Source organism: Tympanuchus pallidicinctus, unplaced genomic scaffold, assembly GCF_026119805.1.
Source record: "Tympanuchus pallidicinctus isolate F22 unplaced genomic scaffold, pur_lepc_1.0 scaffold5, whole genome shotgun sequence".
Classification (NCBI taxonomy): domain Eukaryota; kingdom Metazoa; phylum Chordata; class Aves; order Galliformes; family Phasianidae; genus Tympanuchus; species Tympanuchus pallidicinctus.
The window spans coordinates 18,594,276-18,618,944 of record NW_026294769.1 but is presented as its reverse complement, the minus strand read 5'-3'; the positions used below and the strand labels follow the sequence as shown (position 1 = coordinate 18,618,944).

General features: G+C 38.9%; 1 protein-coding gene across 5 annotated transcripts in view; it reads left to right on the top strand.

Annotated features, from left to right (window-relative positions):
* Positions 1–24,669, top strand: part of CARMIL1 (capping protein regulator and myosin 1 linker 1) — a 173,698-nt gene that overhangs the window by 130,546 nt on the left and 18,483 nt on the right. For 3 of the 5 annotated variants that reach the window (XM_052703340.1, XM_052703338.1, XM_052703341.1), the window contains exons 27-32: positions 2,695–2,870; positions 4,918–5,005; positions 8,625–8,774; positions 18,915–18,932; positions 23,490–23,556; positions 23,882–24,078. In XM_052703340.1, coding sequence (XP_052559300.1) covers positions 2,695–2,870; positions 4,918–5,005; positions 8,625–8,774; positions 18,915–18,932; positions 23,490–23,556; positions 23,882–24,078 — 696 coding nt within the window. The remainder of the gene's footprint in view (positions 1–2,694; positions 2,871–4,917; positions 5,006–8,624; positions 8,775–18,914; positions 18,933–23,489; positions 23,557–23,881; positions 24,079–24,669) is intronic. The other 2 variants (XM_052703339.1, XM_052703343.1) reach the window with 1 other exon arrangement.

Here is a 24,669-nt window from a genome sequence, read left to right as displayed (position 1 = left end):
AAATAAAGAAGAGTCATTTATACAGAATGTGCAAAGGCATCTGTCCAACAAGGTAGGCTGGGGCAATTTGAGGAGCTTACAGGATCTTCTGGAAGCTGGTGAATCTAAAAACAAGGTTCTGAAACAATTCAAAGCAACTTAGGTTTGACTAAGCTATCTGCCTGTGTTTTGCATTATTCAGATCATGGAAGAATCCAGAAGTGCAGATTGAACTGTTCAGTTGAATCAGCATGAAAATGCTTTAGTCAGTGGGAATGTAATAAAGAACACTAATAATACCACATTACTAATTACTTTTTATAAATTAAAAAAGTTAATGAAGAAGAAAATGGTGCTGAATTTTCAGCATTTTTTTCCCCTTCCTCCACTGTATTGAAATAAGGCAAAGATTTTCTTTCACATCTTTAATTTCTGTGGACATGAAAGTGATTTAGCTACAGGATTCTTCCCAGTGTAGCTTCTGGGCTGTTACTGGGACAGATGTTAAGAGGTCACCCTTTGCATACAGCTCGCACACTTAAATAAATCCTGTGCATTTTGAAGAGTCTTAGAGAAGGAAAATAAATACTTTTTAGTGTTTGGAGTGTTATATATTGCTCCTGGAATAAGATTGCCTTGATGGGTCTTTTGTTTGTTTTTACGCATTTACAGCAAAAGGCACTTTAGCACTACCATTCTAAGCTTTTTTCATTTATTCTTATGACTTCTACAGCAAAGTTTAAGTGCCTTACAAAAGACTCTTAGGTCATAATGCTCTTTCTATAAAGTAATGCCTGTTTGTATTAATTTTACACTCAGGGCTAAAAGGTTTTCTTTTAAACTATATGGTGATGCTAAGAGCTTTACATGGTGCAGAAAATATTGAATGTAGATTAGGATTTTTTTTTTCTTTCACTTATTTAGGCCAATTCAGAGCATTATGTGGAAGCTAGATAAGGGAGCTCACATAGGTACTGTTACTTCATGATATTGAGGAGTAAAAACATTGTATATGCTGTAAATGGAGTTTTAATTTTTTAGCTTCTACACTGAGCAGATAGCTTTGTTCTGGAAAAGTGTGTTTGGAAATTGATTAAAGTCAAGAAGAACTTTTCACGTAAATAATAGGTGATTTATCTGTAAGAATGGAAGAAAAGTGAAGGGAGAAGTAGAATAAGGACAAGCACCATCTTAGAGTGTGTTGAGTTTGGTCAAAGGAGAAATTGTAGCATCACTCTTGCATTTCTGTTCTCCTGCTGGTGTCACTGTTGACATGGAACCCAGAGATGGCTTATTCAGTCAGCAAAAGCCAAAGAGAAACCTGTAGGCAAGACAAGTGGTGCTTAAGCAAGACAAGATTTTTTTATAAGGACAGAATGGGCATTTGTACTGTTTGTCCTTATTTCCATTCTGCTGCAGTGTGATTTTCAAGACTGACTAGACACTGCTTTGCAAAAAGAAGTAATATATCAGTAATTCTTGTTAGTATTTTACTTAGTTCAGTTACCGTGGAAGTTCTTCATCCTCTGTATGGATATGGCCACAAGGGCTGGGAAGGCTCTTCATTAGTATTGTGGCCCAAAATATGCTTAGGTTATGCTGAGTTTATTGGGCAGTGGCACAGGCTGCCCAGGGAGGTGGTGGAGTCACCATCCCTGGAGGAGTTCAAGGAACATGTGGATGTGGCACTGAGGGACGTGCTTAGCGGGCACAGTGGGGATGGGCTGATGGTTGGATTAGGGATCTTAGAGGTCTTTTCCAATCTTCATGATTTTGTCATCCTGTGTAGTGAGCACTCTTTGTATCTTCCAGTCAGAGCTGGATTTATTCATGGTTTATAAAATTGGATTAAAACCATTATCTCCTTTTCTCACAAGCACAGATAATACACAGAATATTGATAAATCCAATACAGTTGAAAGGTGCTTCATGACATGGTTTCATTGAGGAACATATAAAAGATTTTTCTTAAAAAAAAAAAAAAAAAAAAAGCCTGAAAAGTTGATTTTTATCACCAGAGGAGGCCTTCAGAAAAGTTGAGGGGGTTGAAAAGTTACGTGATCTTGTTTCCATTGTTCTCTCCTGGTTTATTTCTTTGATCAGTCATTTAAAAATAAAAATCATTGCTTAGTGCATCACTGTGAACTTCCATGTGTGTGAGATCCATACATTAAAAGTTTTACCTTCCTTGCAAATCATACTTCTAGCTACATTTTAGTTTTCGGTTATATGCCTGTGTAGCACACCCAGTTCTTGTGAGTCTCCTTTGTGTACTGATTTCCCTTTTGAAAAAGAGCAGGCAGGTCCGGAGCACACTGAAAGCTGCCAGTTCAGGGCAGAGGTTTGTGCGAAGGCTGGTGCGGCAGAGCTGCCTCCACTCCTGCAGTATGTAGGGGTGGGGAGTGTAATGCCAGCTGTGTAAGGGTAATTTCTTGTTATTTTACTATCGAGCACACAGAAATGCAAATGTTTTGGATTTGAAGATGTGAAGAAGTACATTTACAGGCAGTTTTCAAAGCTAGTATGTTGTTTTTCCTAAGCTTTCTTTTTTAAAAAGCTTTTTGTATTGCAACTGGATTGCAAAATGGATTTGAGTATAGGAAGAAAAATTGTAAGTCTAAAGGTATCATAGTGTTATGCAACAGAATAATGGTGTGCTCTGCAACTAATTTAAGCCTCCATACCTGACATTAGCTTTTGCTTACTGTGCTGCAGACTCTCCTTGAATCCATGGTGGATGCAGCAGAAAATCTTTGCCCAAATGTAATGAAGAAAGCTCATATCCGTGAAGACCTGATTGAAGCTAGCACTGAGAAGATTTCCATCCCACGCACTTTTGTGAAAAATGTCCTTCTGGAGCAGTCTGGAATTGATATCCTCAATAAAATCAGGTACTTGAAAAGACAAACAAAATCAGTTACAGAGTTTAGAAAGGACTATGTTTAGTGTGTGTTTGTGTAGTAGAGGATTTTTTGAGTGCTCTGATGACTTACAAGAAACTATATTAAGGCATTCAAGGAGCAGGAAATTGTTCTAAGGGTCCAGTGAACATAGTTCAGGAAATTCAAATATTTGGAATCTACAGGGATATTAACTTGACCATTAATGCATGTGTTTCAGTTTTCTTTAATAAGACTTCTGGTTTATGGTGCACAAATAATATTTTCATGACTGGTATATTTTTTTAACCTACTGATGTCCTCAGGTAGCACTTAATTACTGTAATAGAAGAAAATTGCACTTGTTTACTTTTAGTATTGACAGTGCTTCACCTGTTGCTACATTTGGTCTTGCCCTGTGGCTGTAGCAATCACTTTAAATCTTTTGTGTGCAATTTGTGCACAGCAGACAGACATAACTCAAGCTGGAAACTTCGGTATTCAAACCACAAACCTGGAGCAGAAAGAGTTACCTTAAACAACTTTTAATTCCTGAGAGAGAGAAGCAGCTTTTACTTGACTTTCTAATGTATATTTATTTTCACATTAAATATATACCATGTATATTTTTAAGCCATATAGCATGGTTAGCCTGCACTTCAAGCTTTGCTGTTGCCATCACTTGGCTCCGAAATCCTTTCTATCTGGTAGAAAAGCATATCAATTTGCATTGTGGTGCTGATATACTTGCAGAAGAGAAGGAGATGCCTATTTTTAAAAACAGGAAGACTTTGAGTTTAGTTTTGCTGGTGCAGGAAAATTGGCAGGAACAGGTCTTAAATACTTTAGCTATGCCTTCAGTGTTCAAAATGTCTCAGGGAGTGATTTTTCTTCACTTTAATCCTATCTAACAAATCTGCCCGAAGACAGTAATAGTGCCCTGCTCCTTCTCCCTTTCTACTTCTAGAAGCCGAGACTGTCAGTGAGGCAAGGATGTCACACAGTAACCCTTCCTACTTTATATTATTTTAAAATGATATTAAGATTACAGAGGAAGATCTCCACTCTCATTCTTTGCGCACTGTGGCTTGGTCCCTATTACACCTCTCTTGCATTGCTTCACCTTCTGAAGGACTTTCTTACCTTTCTTCCCCAGGCCTTCTTCAGTAGAAATGTTAGCCCCAGACAGAATTTGCTGGTTTTTGTTCCAAAACAATTCCAACTGTGCATAAAAATCTTAAAATAAATTATGGTACTTGCTGGCAAGGATCAGCTGAAGCAGCTGGCCTAGAAGCCAAAGGGTCAGGGGAGATGGAGCTTCAGGCCGCAGCTCAGCCCTGTGTGCTTGTCAGCTGCAAATCAGTCCCCTCCACTACTTGAGCCTGTTGTGCTGTGTTCAAAGAGGACACCCCGAGGGAGCAATTCAAGGTGTATGCTTCCTTGATGGGAAGTCACAAGTGAAACCTCCATCAAGTGTGCCAGTGTGCTGGTATGCCATCTACATCAGTGTAATAGGGATGACTGACATGAAGCTCATAAGGCAGAAGATGGTTACTTAGAGCAAAAGAGAAAGCAGATTGTAATGAACCAGTGATGGCAAAGACTGGAGAACCAGCACTGTACAATTGCCCTTCAAGTTACAAGTACAAAGGAGCTGAGGAAATGAGTGAACAGATTGTAATTGTTCAGTGCAGTAGTTTTAAACAGGCAACACTCTCTTAATCCTGTGCATCTGACATTTGTGTTTCTCTGATCAGCGGTGGAGTGTTCCTTACTGCATTTCACATGTGGTTTTTATTCAGCTCTTACCCAGATGTTTTCACATCAGCTGTTAGAAAAATGTTAGAAGCAGGTTAAATATGGTACAGAGGCTCTTGTGTTTATTGTGTGATTCATAAGTTTATTTCTGAAAGCTGCAGTCATGTATCCTCACACCCTCTGATGTTTTATTTCAAATAAAGTGACGGCATAGGGGATAATCACTGCACTGTTGAATGTGTAATAAAGACAAAATTATCCAGTCTGAATTAAAATTGTCTCATTTCTAATCCTCACACAGCGAAGTAAAGCTGACAGTGGCTTCTTTCCTGTCTGACCGAGTTGTAGATGAAATTCTGGATGCACTTTCCCACTGCCATCACAAACTGGTGAGTATTTTTATGGTTGATAGCTGAATATATCAAGTATCTTAACAGTGCTATTACTTTCATGACTTACTTAGTTTCTCCTTGTCATAGCTGAATTTTGAAATAGATCATATTTTTACTGCTGTCACTGACGTAAGTTCAAAAATTATCATGGGATCCCTCTTTAGGAGGGAAACAGCATCAAAAGAGAGTGTGTTACATGCTTGCCATATTACCTTTTGCAATATTATCAGATCTAAAGATAAAAAATGCCTTTGGAATGTAAATTTGACTTTCAGTTAAATGCCATAGCTGTCCTGGCAAGATGATAGGGATTGGTTGCTTGTGAAATGAGAGATGAGATCTCATTCTTTAGAGGGAAATTGTTGAGACCTTATTTCCTAAACAAATGCATCTTGAGATTACTTTAGAAATGTAGGTATCGAGTTTGAAGAGAAAGGAATAGAAACATGGGGAAGGAAACACTCTGAGAGTTACTTGAAGGTATTGAGCTGTCAGGAGGCACTGTTATCTGTGATAAAGGTATTTGCTTCATCAAGAAGAAATAAGCAACTTTATTCACAGAAAACCTTTTTGATTTCTTACTTATTGGGCTTCTGTAAGGAGAATTCAGTACTGTTTTTTAAGGAAGCCACTGTGTAGTCATTCTCCTGATTGAAATTTATCTGGCTTCAGCTTTCAGTCATGAGATTTTTAGATGATTTTCTCCACAATATTAGAGAACTGTGTATTCCTTTTTATTTCTTCTTTGCAATGGTCCTCATACGCAGAAATGGAATCGCTCTTTTTCTTAAACCATTTTTTAAACATAAAGTAAAAGACTGAGTTGTTTAAGGGTGTGTCTTCATGATACAGAGCAGCATTGTGAAAAGGCATGGCCTCTGGTCTCAGGAGCTATGTAACTACATCAGTCTGCTGTGCGAGTGGCACACTCATTAGTTCCAGGTGGTTCTGGAGCAGGCTCAGCTGGCATGAGCTCTGGGCTGAATCTGTCCTGTGGTATTGCACAACTTGGGCATAGCCTGACTCTTGCACAATAAGTCATTTTCTCCGGCCTTGGAGTCCCTTCAGTAACAACCTTGCAGCTATTTAACAGCCTCTTATAAAATACAGAATTGGACAGGCTATCCAGCATGGTATTTAACCAACACTGGAGTGAAATTATTTTTGTCTGAGATTCTTTTCTCCTCATATTTATACAGCCAAAGGCATAGGAATTTCTTCTTTTTGTCTGAATTTCAGTTGATAGCTCATTTTAAGAATCATAGAATCATTAAGGTTGGAATACACCTCAGACATGACCAAATCCATCCATGAACCTATCACCACCATGGCCACTAATCTGTGTCCCTCAGTGCATATCTCCATGCTTCTTGAATACCTGCAGGGACAGTGAATCCACCACCTCACTGGGAAGTCTGTTCCACTGTCTCACCTTCTTTTCAGAGAAGTTTTTCCTAATATCCTGAACCTCCTCCAGTGCATCTTAAAGCCATTACCTCTCATCCTATTAAGAACACACCAGCTCTCTTCTCAAGGAGCTGTTGCCATGGTAGCCACTTAAGTGCCTCTGCAGTACATGGGAGAGTTAGGGGCAGATTTTCTACATTGGTTTTGTAGATTTCCCCACCAATAATGGCTTCTGGATACTTGTTGCTGAATTTCATGATTGCGTCCATAGCTAATGGCAGTGCTCTTTGTTCTTTAAGGACACGCACATCTGATTTGAATTGGTGTACTGTGTGATATGTTTTGGCTTGCATTAGAAAGATGTCCATTCTAGTGTTTAGCATTCTCCCATGTTTCTGCTCTCTGCTGATTGTTTCAGGTAGTTCCTTTGATGACAACAGTGAAGAGTATGGATCTCAAAAATGCTCTAATGCCTGTGGAAATTGTTAGTGTTAATTAAAGCTGTAATTTGAGAGCTAACAGCTACTTCTTAATAAAGCAAAGATTGAATGAACTGATACAGATCTGTACCAATTCCTTAATTGGAGCACTGTGTAGTTCTAGTTCAGCCACTTGCACACGTCTGTGTATGTGGCATTGACAGAGTTGTATTTGAGGTAAATTGGAGGAAGGAGCCTTATTTGACAATACTTCTGTTTGACTAAAGTGATGATGATTAGCATGTTATTATTCCAGACACTTTAGTCTGATTAAAGATAAATTTTTAACATCTCTTCAATTATTTTTTCCTAGACAGACACTATACTAAATGTGCTATAATTTACTCAGGTCATCCATTTACCCTTTTTGGTGTTTAAAAGAACTACAGTCCACTGGATGACTGCAGCTCTCCCTATCTGTTGCATTTAAAGCTTCTATGACTAACTTACTTGGATCAGCTGATCTTCAAATGCTTGCTCCGAGTGGATGTTTTTCAGCAATCTCTTTAGTTACCAATAGAACTGGAAAATATTTCATAATTATTTCACAATCCAGAGTGGCTTATCTAACATTCTCTGTATTCTTAACAATTTTTGCTATCCAGATCTGACAAGGCATTTTACTTTTCTCTCTGGTACTTTATTAAATAAATAAATAAATAAACAAATACAACTTCAAGGTTTGTTAATGATCTCTGGAGCAAGCTGCCCAGAGAAGCTGTGGTGTCCCATCCCTGGAGGTGTTCAACACCAGGTTGGACGGAACCCTGGGCAGCTTTGGCTGTAGCTAGATGGGATCTAATGTCCCTTCCAATCTAAGTCATTCTCTGATTTCTTTTTTTTCAATTTAAATTTTTTTTTTTAATTTTTACTTTTAGCAGAGCTGTCCCACTTTTTGAAGAAGGGAACATAGCAGTTTTGGACATTTAATAATCATCAAGGAATTCCTGCTATTCAATCTTTTGTTTTCATCTTCTCTTCCACTGTCACTTAGATATTGATCATTTGCCATGAGGCCATTAATAAGTTACCTTGGCATTAGCATTCCATTCAGAGATACTCATTGCTTGGGATAGAAATGTTTATTCCTGTTGGGATTGTCCTCTCCTGCTAATGAAGACTGTAATTGGGTTGTGGTCACCAGTCTCTTAACAGCTGGCCTTCCTGTCCCATTACAAACTCATCTTTATCTAGTAGAAAATAACTTTGTTTTCCATAATATTATTTGTATGCATTATGTGTAGAGCAAATTACTCTGACTCTTTTTTACAAGTATACTTACAGTTATGATGTTAGCTGAAATTGTACATGTCTTTGTATTATTTAATTTTAAAAAATTATCCAAGGGAAACCTTCTCTTCCACCTCTTTCTTTATAACTAAAGACAGCAGACAAACTTTGAGGAAACCTTTTAATGCTATTATAAGTCAAAAGTATGATGTAAGCTTGATGTCTTTTTATTTGACTTTTTCCTTTTTTCCATTGAACTTTCTCCCTTCTTTCTCACTTCCTTCTTATAATGTGTAAAGGAAGGGATTTTCCATCCTCCCCAAAAAACACACAAAACTGTGTGAAGATTAATATACACAATAAAGCTTTGCATTTGTCAGTGGTCTTCAGGGATCTATGACCTCTTGAATTCCCCAGACTTTCTGATTTGATTTTATTTGTTTTCTTTAAGTTTGATTAATGTATTCCTGTCTTTATCCTGACTGACTGTTTTGATCCAGGCTGACCATTTGACCAGACGTGGCAAACCACTTCCACAGCAGGAATCACTGGAAATTGAGTTAGCTGAAGAAAAACCAACTAAACGCTCTATCATCACGGTTGAAGAGTTAACAGAGATAGAACGTTTGGAGGACCTGGACACCTGCATGGTAAGACACATTTCCATGGCCCATATGGTTAGGCATACAGATCACTGGAAGAGAAGTATATTTCAGAGTGCCTTTTGGCTATTTCATGGTATTAGGAAGCAGAAGGTAAGAGCTGACTTTTAGGAAAAAAAATAGACTTTAGCTTGTGTACATTTTGTCTGAGCTACGTATTGCTGCCAAGCAAAGGAAAAGCTTTTCCTTTTTTTCCACTGCTGCTTTTCTACTACCTGTATACAAGAGTCATTGTCTTGCATGCAGCGCTGTAATAACACTAATTTAATAAATGTCTCTCACAGGCCACAGTTTCACAGAGATTCTGTTGCAGGAATAAATGGGACCTTGCTACCCTCTGACAACGCGCTTATCTCTGCTTTTGTCTTCCTTCTACTTGAGGTGAATTCCTCTGAGCCATGACAAAAATGGCTTCTGCCTGTAACTTACATTATTGGCCATGAACAGATGTTAATGTTTCTGAATCTTTTTTTTTTTTTTTTTCCTATCGATGGAGGAATTCCTAAAACCTTGAGTCCGGTCTGCAAGTGAACTTACAGGGCAAGCTTTTCAAAAGTAATTGAGTTAAGAGTATGGGATTTAGTAAGAATGACAAATATAAATCATTAGAGTGCCTTAGAATCCCACATGTGACCTGTATTATAAAGATGTCTCTTTGTCATTGTTTACAGCGTGCAAACCCAGAGAACCCCAAGTAAATGCTTTATTTACTGTTTTTCAACTTCACATTGCCCTCCACTAGATCAGTCTGTTATGGAATTCTGTTGTGAGGAACTTGAGGAAAGGAGCATTTCCGTGTTATGACTTAGTCTAGTAGCTGTTACTGCTTCAAGTGATGGTCTTTCTTCTTTCCCCTTCTACCTGCCTCTTTGGCTGTGCGCGTTCACAGGAACATGAAACGGCAGAAGAAAATGGCAGCATCTTTTTGTTGGTGAAATTAAGTTCCTTGATTTACCTCTCTGCACAAATTAACTGCAGATTCAGACAACTACAGCTGGAGGGAAGGAGCGGCAAGATCTTTCCTTTTCACAGCAGCTGTCTGTTGAATTGACCTTGCTGTACAACGAAAGCCCACCAACATTGGAACTAGTTTAAAATAGTTTTCTCTCCCTTCCAAGTCTCCTACCTTATCAAGATCTGATTTGATGCAATATTTGTATGAACATCACAAATCCCCGCGAGGCATGTGTTTCTGACTGCATCATCTGGCTCATCACAGATAGTATCAAATTCCATGAGCTTTCTGCAGCTAACTTTCAGTAATCATTTGGAGTCCTAAATCCTTTGGGAGGGAGGCATTCCAGAACAATATGTAGCTTCTGATGATGATATGAACCTGTACTTTTAAGTTAGTTTTTGCTTGCTGACTTCATATATGGAAAAATAAACTAAGCACTCATTTTCATGCTCACCCCCTCTCCCCCCCTTTATATTTATTCTTGCAGCATGTAAAAAAAAAGATGCTGAAAATTTGAAAAGTAGCTCTTGTCTCTACCTCATATCATCATGGTTATATGAAATGATTATATTGCTATGTTATCTTTCACTTTGGCCATATTAAAATAATGGAAATGTGATGATCCCTATACTCAGTAAGATGCATTTGATGCTGACTGTACTTACCTTGAGATGTGATTATGTATCTTCATCCATTCTCATCTCGCACAGAGATTCGAACACCTTTGTTACTCAGATTGTCATCAATCCCTAATATCTGGAGAGAAAGAGGAATCAAATAAACACAAGGCAGTAATCTTAGTCACTGCTAAAAAATCCGTTTATTAAAATCTGCAGTCTGTTTTTGAGGGCTGCTTTTTTTTGCATCCTGGATGCAAGTGATATTGGTTGGTGTTGTAAAAACACATAGATAAATAGAGAGCCCCAAGGGATTTTTACCGAGCTAGTGCTCTTCTTGGTAGTGGAAGCATCTTAAAAATTCTTGAAATCTTAAGGTTTTTTTTGCATGAAGTTACTAACTCCACCCAGAAAAATAATACACTTTCAATGTAATGTATTTTAGTTCTGGGAAAATTGTATGGATTTTGGATATTGTCTTAGAAAATTTCACCAGGTTTGTGGCAGCCTTCAAGTATTGTATAGATGTTTGCATGGAAATAAGCAAGCCTGTGGAACAGTGAATGCTTTGTCAGCAGGTCAGTGCAGGAAACAGATATGCTGCTGAAAAATTTACTTAGAAAGGGAAGCATATGGCTTTATGAAGTAGAATTATGAACCTAATTTCCTTTGATTATTTTTAATCTTAAATGAGAAGTAGCTATTTAAATCCCACATCCAAAATGGCATTAGTCCAGAACACTGCCTTGTTTGGCCACTGGAAATCCCTAAACGCCTCCTTGCTGTGTGAGTAGATGGTGCACCTGGCTGTGTATTCTGCTAACGTCAAATGTGAAGCCTTGAATTGTGGCTTGCTGTTCTGCATGTTTGTGCATATATAGTTCTATTAACAAAAAATTATTGAACATGCAGTGAACTGATCATGTCACTGGGAAGTAAAGGAAAACTATCCTATTTTACAGTTTCTTTTCCAGTCTGACAGTTTTCTTCAGTTATTTGTTAAAATGTTCATGCAACAAGAGATTTTGGGCTTGGCAGAGAGGCACTGAACTTGGACCACCATTTTGGGGGAGCTGTTATTTTTCCATTTGCAAAATTGAACTCATGTGCAAACCTAATATTTTCAGCAAGCCTGCTCTTCTTGTTTTCTTCAGCAAAAATATGGAGGAGCAGTCCTCTGGCTAAGGGAACAAATACAACAGCTTGTTTTTATGCAGCAGCCACTCTTAAAGGTGTATTTGAACAATTTGGGGAAAATCTATTTCTAGGTTCAATTTTTATTCTTGGCTTGTCTGATAGTTACAGAGAAATTGTATAGCACTGAAAGTAGGTGAATGATTGTGAGCAAGGTAGATTTGGAATAAAATGCTTATGAGCTATTTGTTCTTATACGCTCATTGGAAGTGGAAGATGGGAAGATGTTTTTTTTTAATAAAAGTTGGACTGCCAGCATTCCAGACTGAAACCTCAAATGATGGAGAGGCAGCAAACAAACCAGTAGTGATCTGTTTTACAGCCTGTCTAGATTTTCTCAAGCAAGGTAGAGACTGGCTGCAGCTGGTGGGGGTTTCCATGCCAGAGCAGAGAGTTGCCATCCATTCACTTGTCAGCTGACAGACATAAACTTCCAAAACTGAATAAAATATTACAATGTTCCTTCAAAATGCAGTGCTGGGGGATTAAAAAAAAAAAAAAACTTCTCAACATTATTTCTAGTATTTTTCTTGTGGAATTTAGGACATATTCAATACCATACACTAACTGTGCAATTAAAGCTTATTAACTTCAGTATAGGATTTGATTCACATCTAGCCTTTGACTGTGTCCAGAGAGCCCACGATATGAAAAACTTGTTAGTTATACCAGCTAGTTATACCAGCTCATCTGTTAAAGGAGTTGAAAAAAATACATAGAGTGATGAATGATCCACTGTGGGACATGAAAGCTTGAATGTTACTGACCTGAGAGCTTCTGATTTCCCAGCACTGCAATACATTAAACTGCTTCCGTAATCTACAGCCTGTCTTAGTTGTTTACATTTAATTAAAGCTGCATCAATGGTAATAACTCATTAGATAAAAGTTGCATGCAAGAAAAATAGATGTGAAGTCTTTATGCAAAAAATTACTTTCTCTTCTCAGATTAAAGGGAAAACCACAGCCTGCTTTTCAAAGCTTAAACTCAATTGAGAATTAACTTAATAAATGAGAACTTTTTTTTTTCTTCAGAATATGGCAAGTGACACATTTTAAGTTAATGCATGCATTTCAAAACTAATTTTAAAGAAAACAGCTTTTTTTTTTTTTTACTGAAGTTAAAAATCATGCATCTCAGTACCTGTAACTGTTAGGCTAGATAATAATTGATTTAATTAGATGTAGCACTTCTGTTGTACTTTATTCTTTCATAGCCATTAGTTCTTTGCATTATGGTGCATAATTCCTCACGAAAAGGAAGTGGTGCATCTTCATTAGACTGTGTTTAACAGCTGCATTTTAAAGGTGCTTGTTTGTTTTATTCTCAAGAGTTTGAGAGTATGTAGACAGGCTTTAAAACAGACCAATTCCTGTGTGTTTGCTGTATTTCCATCGTTTGAGGTTCCAGATGGATATTTGGCTTCCAGAGTACTAAAAGGAGATCACCACAGCTAAGCAACTATTTAAAGAAAATTGTCAAGGGAAATAGCTTTTTTTACTAGAATTCTGTGTATTTGTTGTCCTTAAAATATTGATTTCAGCAATATATTGTTATTACTACAGTCAGTAACAAGCATACAGCCAAGCTAGATACCACTTTCAGAGCAAAGCAAAGGTCACTTTTTTGCATTATACAAGACTATGATAGAAAATTGTCTGAAAAATGTAGAGGAATTGTACACTGTAAGTCACACTTCTGATTATAAATCTTCTTCAAGGCATTTCACTATAAGATTGATATGATGTAAGATTGAATGGTAAACCGTGTATCTGCAAAAGTGCATTAGTTAATAGGGAAGGAATGCCTGAGATGAATCTTAGGTATTTCTCATCTATTTCTAATTTTAACTTTAGAGATAGTTCTATGACTTGAATAGAGGAAAAACACCACCACCTCTGCAAAAAAAAAAATCCCTGCACAACATATCAATGTTTTAGTTTTTACTGAATAGTAGTTTTCTCCTGTATGGTAGAAATGATAATTTGCAGAAATAATAGAACACTTGTAGAGAGGTGGCATCTGTTTCTTCCTGGGAATATACCAACTAGCCATTGTCAAAGATGTAGCATGTGAGCTATGAACACATAGATTTTTGAAAGACCAAGTGTTTGTAGCTCATAGGGCTTTTAGAGGAAAGTGAGAGATGTCACTCCTCACACTAAAATTTATTTGTATTTTGGGGGGTTTTTTTGGTTTGTTCTAAAGAAAACTCACTGAGCACCACTTGCAAGTTCTCCACCTCCAAAATCCAAAATAAATTGGAAGTGGAGCAAATTAGAAAGCAAAGATCCCTCCAGTTGGTTTCACTGGTGGAAGGAGAAATACTCAGAGAACACACGTGCATATATGTGTGTGTGTGATGATACTACAGAAAGAAGAACTAAACTCAGTAGTTCTCAACCTGCTACCACATCAGATTCTTGTTCTCTACTTACCTGCAGCAGAATTGTCTCAGGCATACATCGGCACCTTTTTGAAAGAAAGACTAAACGCTTACTTTGAGAGAATCCCAGCTCCTTTTGGGTTCATTATGTTCTCCTGTGACATAAAAAAGAAAATAGAGAAAGAAAAAAAAATACAACCCTTCAGCTTTGCAACCAGCTTAATTAAAAAAAAAAAAATCATTGTTGTTGCTGAAAAGGGCATTTCCTCCCTTCCAGCCTCCACCTACACACTCGCACTGGAGTTTGTGCAGCCACTCTGCAAACTGGGAGTAGAAGCTGATTCAGCTTAAAATGGTGCTTTTTCGAGAAGATTTCATGCCCAAGTTGACTTGCAGGGTGATTAGACCCTTGTCTGAGTGCACAGAACAAACCTGAGTGGCAGGAGAAAGCGAGCAGCAGATGATGGCTATGGCAGCAGCCTGGATGGAATGCTAGATGGAATTGGTGGTGACACATTGGCTTCTCTCTCGTATACATTAGCAGAAAAGAGCCTTTTATTTATAGTGAACACAATACTGTGTGGGAAGCTAGGAGTTGGCATAATGGCATATGAGAGCATTCTCATCTTCTGAAAAGGCTCCATCACAAGCATGTGAGCAAATCTACCTCAGTGGGAGACTAGCAATATTTCTGACTCACCCCAACCTAGAATAATTGGTGAAAACATCACCAAGAGGCACATAGCACAGGCTAAGCACGTTCCCTAACATACAGCACTATGTAGGAGTGAGCAAGAGACAAAGGAAGCTGGTGTGATTATTCTTCAGAATTTGGGAATGTCTTATGCAAGTTGTGTGCTTATATGATTGGCTAACCATTAGTATTATGATTACATTAATTCCAAATATTTTTCACCGTTCTTTTCCCAGGCTCATTTATGTATAGTTTTGCAGTGTCCTGACAGCTTTTAGATGTCCCTATCTGTGGTTATTCAGTGCCTGTTACATGTGTAGACTGCAGTTTAGCCTCCTTTCAGGCTCATGAAGGGGTTATGTGTTCCCATCTAAAACAATTTTAAAAATTACTGGCTTTCAGTGTCTTTTCTTGGTATCATTGAGTGGAAGGAGATGGTGGATAATTGCCGTATAGTATGTTTTTTTTTAAACCAACTGAGATTTCCGAGTCAGAAACCAAAGCTGTTTCTCTCAATTTAGGGTGCATTATTGCTGCAATATCAACGAAGAATATGATGAGCTGCTTCTATGTGCTTGGTTATAAATAAAAGTAAATTAGAGACTGTTTTCTTCATAGGTTAAAATGAGAATCGTGAAGTGCAGCTGCTGGGGATGCTGTTTGCATTGTGGCACTTTACTCTTAGCTTGTCTTCCCATAATATTGGTGCTATGTTTTGTCTCAGTAGACCCAGATTTGTATTGAGACTGGAGAGGAGGTTGTGTAGTTTCGTCTTTTGTGGAAGCAGCTATCTTGCTGATGCTGAATTGCCATCATTTTCTTTCACATGTAATGAAAAAATTGCAATTATAAGAGCATTCTAAGCGCTCACTGAAACCTGAGTTTAATTCTACTGCAGTGGTTTTAAGAGGGACATTCCTACTGAGAAGTTGATCTGTGGCAGACAAAGGTCTCCCACGTTTAGCAGTGCAATCCATAGATGTAGACCCCCCTGGCTGCTCCATCCCACCATTCACCACTGCTAGCAAAGATTTGGATGGAGTGGAGTCCATAGGCAGGGCCATGTAAGCAACCACCAGCTGCTTCCTGAAGGCTGCATGCAATGGTGGCACGCATGCAGCCCAACTGGACTAGAAAGATGAGGGGACTGTCCCTCACTGGGTCCACTTTCCTGCACTGCCAGCAGCTGGGATCACCCGCTTTGGGGATGGGCTTTGAAGGCAAAGCTCCATTACACAAAGGTGGGTTAGGAGACACCTGAGCAATCACTAAGAGAGCAGTGGAATCCATCTGTGTTCAACACAAATAGATCCAGAGCTCACCTTTCCATGGCCTCTATTTTAGATAACCTGCTCGGTGTTTGCTGTGGCAGGTTAACAAGAGATCTTTTGAAGGATCTCAGTGAAACCTAGACCCTTGGCAAAGGGGCAGTTGCAAGCAGCTTGAGAATAAGCTCTGATGGTGCTGCTCCTACAGTTCACATCTGTCTGCGATCTTAATGCTTCTTGATTCGATTAATATCTGGCACATTGGCCTTCCTGGAGGAGTTGAGGAGTGCTCTGTTTAGTTTCTAGTTTTTGATTCTTCCAGTGTCTCAGATTATCAGCTTGGTCCAGGTTACTTATCTGTGCTGTATGCAGCAGGCTTGTTTACTCTGAAATCTAGAAAGTCTTCAGAAAAATAGTATATGGACAATTCTGCCTTACCAAGAGTGCTTTGTGGTTCTCATTTCGTCTGAAAGAGGAAGCTTGTGATTTTCTGTTTGGCAAGATTGATACTTCATACTGTGGGGATAAAGGACCTGCCTCGCAAGAAGAGGATAGAGAGACAGTGCTGAGGAAGGCAGTTAGAGAGTACCTTTAAATCTTGCTACATTTTGTCATCGAAAAGGAGATTGAAATGAACTAGATTTTTGAAATCAGAAGTTAGAAAAAAAATAAAAAAAATCAAGTGTACATAATGCCAAAAGGATAGAAGAGAGCTTGAGTCATCAAATCTAATCCCTGTTGTCGTAGACAATTGTGTCACATAATCCTATTCATAAATTTATCATACTTCCTCTCAAAATATCTCTCTTTCAGACTACAGAAAAATTTAGAGGTAAACAGATTCTTTCTTCTGCTGTTATTTGGGTCAGTTAAAGCCTCATTTCAAAATGGAGGCGCTCTCTGCAGCAAGACCTTACTTCCTGGTAGTAAAGATTAAATTACTGTGAATTTTTGAGGCCAGGAGTGATGACAGGTTTGAAATTCAGATGGAATTTGAAACCAAAAGCATACAAACCTATGAAACAACAAACAGACTTCAAACGTATTTTTTAGAAAAATAAAAATATGAGCAAAAGGAAGACAAAGTTATTGAAACAACAGGGTCCTTTCATTCAGAGCTGAATTCATTCAGAACATCTTGTCCAGATTAGTTGTGGCTCATTTCCAATACCGTAATGTTTATTTATTCCAGAAGTAGTTTGTGCACACACGCTCTGAGTACTTGCAGAATCTTCTCCCTTGTTGCTAGCCAGCTTTTAATTCCTCACACACGGGTAAGCAGTTCTGTTTTGCAGGGCAGATGTCTTCCTTTCCTGGTGTTTCTGTCCCTCTTGGGCTTGTGAGCTGCACCAGGATTGTCTGACCAACCAGCATCATTGCAATCATGTATCCCACTTACATGCTAGCTCTGTGTAGACCAGCCTTTTATTTAGCCATCCTCTCTTTGGTAATTGTGACCAATCCCATTAATCTATTTGTTTTAGAGAAGGAGCTCTAGTTTCAAAAAATACCATCTACTCCAACATTTCTGCTTTCCATACAGTGCCTTCTTAGAATATTTGCTAGTTCCAACCTATCAAGATATGTCCCTATTAGAAAGAGAGAAATCTTGATTCTCTAATCAGTTCTCTCCCCATCTTAACAGGGAGATATTTTGATATAGTCATTTCTGACGAGACTTAAAATTCAGAAGTGGCTTCTGGCAGGGAAATAAAGATGAGAGAGAACGGCATATAAAAATGGGAATCATGAGATTTGCCTGAATCACTGTTAGCTGAGAACTCCTGTGTAGATTTTCTGATGGTAAGAAAAAATGAAAATAAAACTGAGGATGGTGGGGAGAAAGTTCTTTCACTGGGGCAGTGTGCAAGAATGTTGCTCATGCTATTCAAAGATTGCCATCCAATCTTTAAAACTTTTAACTGCAGTTAGGCTTAGAAGCATGAATTGTGGCAAGTGGATCACTATTGCTGAAAATGTCAAAGCACTGAATAATTGACCTCATAATTGAACTTAGTGCCCCCCAAGCAACTAAATGAGGAATGTTGTGTTATGAGCAGTTTATTCTCAGTGCTGATAATTAAACGCCAGTGCAGTGTCCATTTAAAAATGCAATGTGTCTTTGCAGAGTAATTTAAACCATACCATGAATATTCTTCTACCACAACTACTGTACAGATATCTGCAGTTGTTATTCAACTTGAACACAAACCCACACTTCTAATAATTGTTTCATTTTACTCTAAATTGAGATGTGTGACTGGATGAGTAATCTGCTGCCTGAGAGTCACCATATGGGATTGCTTCATTTCATGATTGCTGTGCTTTTTATTCTTTATAAATTTTAAAGTGGGAGGAAAGGTCATGCTTTATTAATGGATAGCATCATTCTGCTGTGCCAAAAATGCTTGAAAGGTCTTCACCTCTAAGCCTTCTTATGGAAAGGAGGAATAGACTTGCTTTGGATCTCTTTATTAGTAGGATAGTTAAAGCCTGAGGAGAACGGATTTACATCTCTTTTCATTCTTTCGAGAAAGATTTTCTTTATCTTCAATGTTCTCCAGCTTTCCACAACAAGCTACATAATTCTGTGATTCAGAAGCCTCCTTGAGACTAGGAAATATCAGTTATTACACTTCTCTCTCACCACTGATGCCAGCAAATTGGAAAAAACCATATTACATTAAAAGAGCAAGTTGCCACCATTGGTGAGTGCCACACACTGGAAACAAACATCTGAAAATCTGGATTTGTCCTAGCATAGATAAATTAAGAAAGGCTACATCCTTCTCTGATTACCCACTGGAAACACAAAATGTGTAGCATCTTGAAATGCAAAAGATTTTTTACCTCATTCTTGCATGTCACCTTTCCTGCTGAGACTTTTAAGTGTTTTGGCTTTAGTTTTTCTTTATTTTGGTAACTTCTGGTTTTGCCTCCTTTCCTGAGAACTGCTATTGCTTTGTCTTCCCCATTCATATTCTTTTTTCTTTCTTTTTTGCTGCATGGAGACTCTCTGCTGTACAAGTGTAAGTATTTTTTTAGCTCTGCTGTTTCTGGCCTACCTGTTTGCATTTTTGTGCTCCATTTGTCTCTGTACTGCTGTGCTAGTCTCCTGGGAGATTCTAGTGCCATCCATCTGCACTTACAGAGAGAAATAGACAGCAGTTCAGGGGTGAGATTGGATTTCACAGGAAGATTCAGCTAGCACAGTGTCTGAGTTTAAAGCATCCCTTGGCTTTGAGACCAAACCAAGCAGAGATGAGAACCAAGCTGATGAGAACTAAGCACCATTGTTACTGCTCAGAAACAATTTCTATTGCTTGGGTTTAATATTCAGACATCACACAGCTTAATGAAATAATGGCTTAAAAATGAGCTTGAGTGAGAGTTTTCTTGACATAGCAAGTTTCAGGTGGAAGAGATGTCATGGGTTATCTCTGAGTTTGGCCAGTTCTGTTTTCTTTGTCTGATTGAATCACTTTGAGCTTTTGAATGCTCTTCTCAGCTGTCACCCTTAATGCATTCTGAGAGCTGAAATTCCATGTGTAGTTTTGCAGGAAGGAGGGATGAGGGGAGACAGGCTGGGGAGCTGAGTATCAAGAGGAAGCGAGAAGTTCATTAATTTGTTTTAATTTGCTCTTTTGAAAAGAAAAGGAGGATTATGGAGCATCCATGTATCTAAAAGGATTAAATATAAATTATTCTGGAGGGTGAGGGAAGAAAAATGGAAATGAGCACATTCCTGAGCACTGAGAGTAATTTCCGCTATCTGTATAGTCAAAGAATGTAGGGTGCTTAAGACCATGCTGCTGCTAAAGGCACATTATTTTCTAGCATTGGAAACAAAGCTTCAAGCATTTAAAATGTGATCTTAGTTGTTTGTAATTCCCAAGACACTGTTTTTCTTCCACATTTTGTAATGTAGCGCTCAGATATTTTTGTGAGGAAGGGAGTGAGAAGAGGCAGTCTGGAGAATTGATCCGACTTAGAAGAGAACCTAGGAGCTGAAATGTAGCTTGGACACATGAGACTGCCTAGCACTAACCTGGCCTTTATTTGAGATTATGGTGAAGACTTGCTGACTCCTGTGTACAGCTGAAGGGTATTTTCATGGAGCCATCTCCAGAGAGTGCTGTGGCACGAGTGCATGCAGACTTCCACAGGGTCTTCCAACAAACTGAAAATACGCATCTTTTTAGCTGCCGTGTTAGGCAGCCTACAGCCTGCTTACAGAACAGCAGGCAAAAGAAGGAAAAACAAGATGGTATGCTCTTACAGAAAGTCACTGAAAGGTGTGGATGAATTTGAGGACGTGGCTACAGTTGCCATGACTGAAATGTGAGGCAGGAAAGCTGAGCTGTGTTTGTGGGGCGGGATGTATGTAGGGTGAAGGCACAAAGTGTGCAACTGGCAAACCTGAGCTGCTTCCCTCAGTGATGGGAAGAGGGTGGAGATCTTTCCCTGGGAGTTCAGCCATCTCCTCTGGCAGTGGTATGTGCTGTGCTGCTGTAGAGCGCTGCACAGCAACTGAGATATTAAGCTGAGATTAAGTCTAGTATTTCGTAGAAAGAGCACAGTGGCCTATTTAAATTAATACTTTGACCCATTTTGCTCTGCGTGCGATCTAGAAAGATCACTTGGCAAGAAGCCTTTCATCTGAGCACTTCCTAAACAGGCTGGAAAACAGAAGGTTTTCCAAAAAAAAACGTACCTAGAGCTGGTATTCATGCTGTTAAAGCCTGTGGGAGGCATCTCTATCCTTTTGCCTTTATCCCCAGCAACCAAGCTGCTGATGGATCATGCCAAGCTGGTAGGAAGTTCTAGCACTGACCAAGAGACTGAGGTATGATCATCAGCTCAAGCTCTGCAGGGTCATCCAGGAGCATTTTCTTATCTGAGAAGATTAAATCATCTATGTAGATGATAAGAGGGCTGGCACACCTCCCCTAAAAGACAGGCTGACGGACGTATTTAAAAGGGGTTTTTAAAAAGGAGGGGAATCAGCTTTTTACTTAGGTAGATACTGATCGGACAGGGAGGAATGATTTTAAGCTCAAGGAGGGAAGGTTTAGACAGGATGTCAGGGAAAGTTCTTTACAGAGGGAGTAGTGGGTGAGATGCTGGAACAGGCTGCCTGGACAGGTTGTGGATGCTCCGTTCATTAAGGCGTTCAAAACCAGGTTGGATTGGGACCCTGGGCAACCCAATCTAGTACTGGATCTGGAGATTGTGGCACTGCCAGTGGCAGAAGGGGTTGGAACACAATGATCCTTGGGATCCCTTCCAACCCAAGCCATTCTATGATTCTGTGATTCTAGGATCCTATTCCTGGCTGTCAGGAATATCTTGGAGTGTTCAAGTCACTGCACAGGAACTTCAAAACTTGCCCTGGGCAAATTGGTGCCCTGGGCCAGTGCAGGGCTCTCAGCTTTTCTGTGTTCATCTGAGAGCAGTCTGGCCTCTGGCTGTGCAGTTACTGAGCTATAAAGAAGCTTCCTATTAGCCTTGTTCCCTGTCTTCTTTTTTGATCTTCTTGAGCTTATGATTTGCTGCATTAAATTGATGTGATTTCCAGTTGCACCACAAGAAAAAGTGGCAAGCAGGCCAAAATGCATGCAAATATACATTAACTGTGAGAAACAGGCTGCAGCTTGAAAAGTAGCCCATAGTGACTGTTAATTGCTGTCCCCTGAATGTTGAGTTACTTAAGCTCACCACTGCATGAAGTGCAAGTGCCTTTGGCTATTCCAAGTTTGGATGACAGCAGCTCATGAGCTTCCCTTGATCTAGAGAAGCACCTGCTGATTTGCACCCTTCAGAGGCCATCCAGCTGCCTACCCCTTGGACAGTGCACTGCAATTTTGGCTGAAAAAGTTTTGCACATCTCCAGCCACTTAGTACAGAGTCATGGCACAAACCTTGCTTTTGATTTATTGGTAGCTCACAGAGTAGTACTCAACCCTTTGATGCAACAGCACTTTTCATTCTCATTAAAGTCATGGTAAGTCTGCTCAGATGGCAACCTATTTCCTGTCTGATCATGAAATGGTTTTAATTATTATGCTTGTCAAATATAGACGTGGAAACCAGCTCCAGCTGGTTTTCCCAGTGGTGTTTGTGGCAATAAAAGCACAGCTCTGTTGCTCAGACAGCGCTATCACTGCCCACTCTGTAGTCTGGCAGCCCTTTTCTGACCTTAAGAAGACCAGTAATACCTTTCCTCTTTCTAAAAATTTGTTGTAAATCTGAGCATGTGAGCAGTGACTTAATCTGCCTAGCTACTTCAGATGGGAATATAAATTCAGTACATGTGAGTGTAGGCACTGAACTTTCCTTAAAGAAAAACTAATAAACACTAAAGCAGTTCATGATGTCTGACATTTTAAAGCCAGCTATTCCTTTTCTGGCTCTCATAAAACTGATCAAGCTAAACTTGATTATCAATTCTGTTTATGAGTTATGAGCCATAACAAAATCCAGCTTCCTGACTGATAACCCAGATGTGAAACCATTCAGTAGGACTAGAAAATAAGTGGAAGTGAACAGATGCCTCTAAAGACAGCACGTATGACTGACTACCAGAAAGAAAGCCCATCTTTTCAAGAGCCATATCATTTTTAATTAACTCCTTATAAAACATGCAGCTTAGCTTTTCTTTGCAAACTATTACAATGTTGAGCTATGTTAAGAGGCTCAAAATGGACACACTCTTTCCTGTAGAAAAAAGTCTTGCCTTGCAAGACCTTTTGGAAGAATTCAGGCAAGAAAATAAGGGTGACTTTCTTCAAAAAATAACAAAAGCAGGTCTGAAGTCTGGGCATTTGTGCTCTGAAGGTAATGCATTCCTTTTTGAGGGAGAGGGAGGGGTAATGTGAAGGTGAGAAGAGTAACAGCATATAATTTTCAATAAATACCTTGAATGTACACCAAGATAACTCCATACATTAGTATATCTAAAGTGCAGGGAGTCATATGGTTAGTGGAGATATTGCTAACCCTGGCATGGTATTTCTGGTATTTTGAAGAAGGGCTATGTGCTCCAACACTGTATTTTTCCTGGGGACACTTGGTGAGCTCTATGATTGTGTCCAGAGGCACAGGCACTTTAATGATTCTCAGTAGTACATTGCTAGCTGACCAGGTATATTTCATATTGAAAACAAAATCCAAAACAAGTCGGAGTACCATCCCTGGTGTTGTCATGAACCATGCAATAGAGGACACAGTAATTACTTCAGTTGTCTGTGCCTCGTGATCCTGAACTCAAAGGTGAGGTATTAATAATTACCTTATTGTACAGTTGAGGATCAATGAGTTAATGCTTGAACAATTCAGATGACCATCCTGTTTACAATCTGAGATTTTAATGTGAAGAATAATTGCCTCCCTGGTTCACTTTCAATGTCAGCTCAACATAATGCCAATATAGAAAATGTTACAGATGTTTGAGGAGGGGAGGGAAAAACCTTTTCCTTCATGATATTAAACCCAGTGAGAAGAGATTTGCTATATAGAAGGGAAAAACTGTTCATTGTCATTTCTTCTGTCCACTGAAGTTATTTGCTTTTATTTTATATTGATAGATGACTCCTAAATCAAAAAGGAAAAGTATTCACAGTAGAATGCTCCGGCCGGTGTCCAGAGCTTTTGGTAAGTGAGAATTTCATAACCCATTTTTACTCCTTTGCTTGCTGAGATTCTTCTAGGTAGTTCTTTATTCAAAAGCACAGAAGACCGTCCCTCGCTCTGGATTGCATTTGAGGCCCACGTTGTTTGCTTTGTTCTGGGAATCTTCTAGTGTGTTTGGTACTAAATGTCTGCACATAATGCTCTGTCTGCTCACAAACGTGTTGTGGCTGAGTACGTTCTATGTACGCGTTTATAACTGTTATCCACAAAAGAGAGGAATGGCATTGTCTTTTTTATTTTTTTAATAGCATGTTAAGCCTAATTAGAAAGTTTTGATTTCTCTTAGAAATGGAATTTGATCTAGATAAAGCACTGGAAGAAGTACCTATCCATATAGAAGACCCACCATTTCCTTCCAGCAGGCCAGACAAACGAACTTCTGGATTCATTTCAGAGTTGCCATCGGAAGAAGGGAGAAAACTTGAACACTTTACAAAGTTAAGGCCCAAAAGGAATAAAAAACAGCAGCCCAGCCAAGCAGCAGTAAGTCTGTGTTAAAGTATTGCTGATGATATTGTCTGTTGATTGCTTTTTGCCATGAGTCAGTTCTTATGAAGAAATGAGGATGAATGTTAACGTTTTAAAACTATAGCCTTTAAAGGCTATAACAAGCTTCTCAATTCTTCTGATATTCACGTATTTAAGTGTATAATCCCTATTAGAAGCTTTTTGTCTTGTTTGAAACAACCTAAACCCAGGATAGCTTTTATCCTTATTTGCTTTTTTTATTTTAGTGGAAGCATTTTCTGATAGCATGTGCACCTTTTGCTAGGAACACACAAAGTACCATGAGACTTTTCAGTTATATTGTAAGGATTTGTTAAGTCTTAATCCTTTCTTTTCTTCCTGCTTTAGGACTTGGTAACTTGGCATGAATTCCTATTTTTATCAGCTCTCAGAGGTGCTACCCTGTGACACCCAGCTTCCCACAGCTCCCTATCTAAAAATGATGTTTGGGCCAGCAAATCTGCATAGTCACAGATCTGCTTTTCATGCTGGAGCTTGCCTTAGAAAAGCAAAACAGAGCACTATCTGTCTATAAAAGGCATTGGTGTGAACCCAAGTGTACATGTG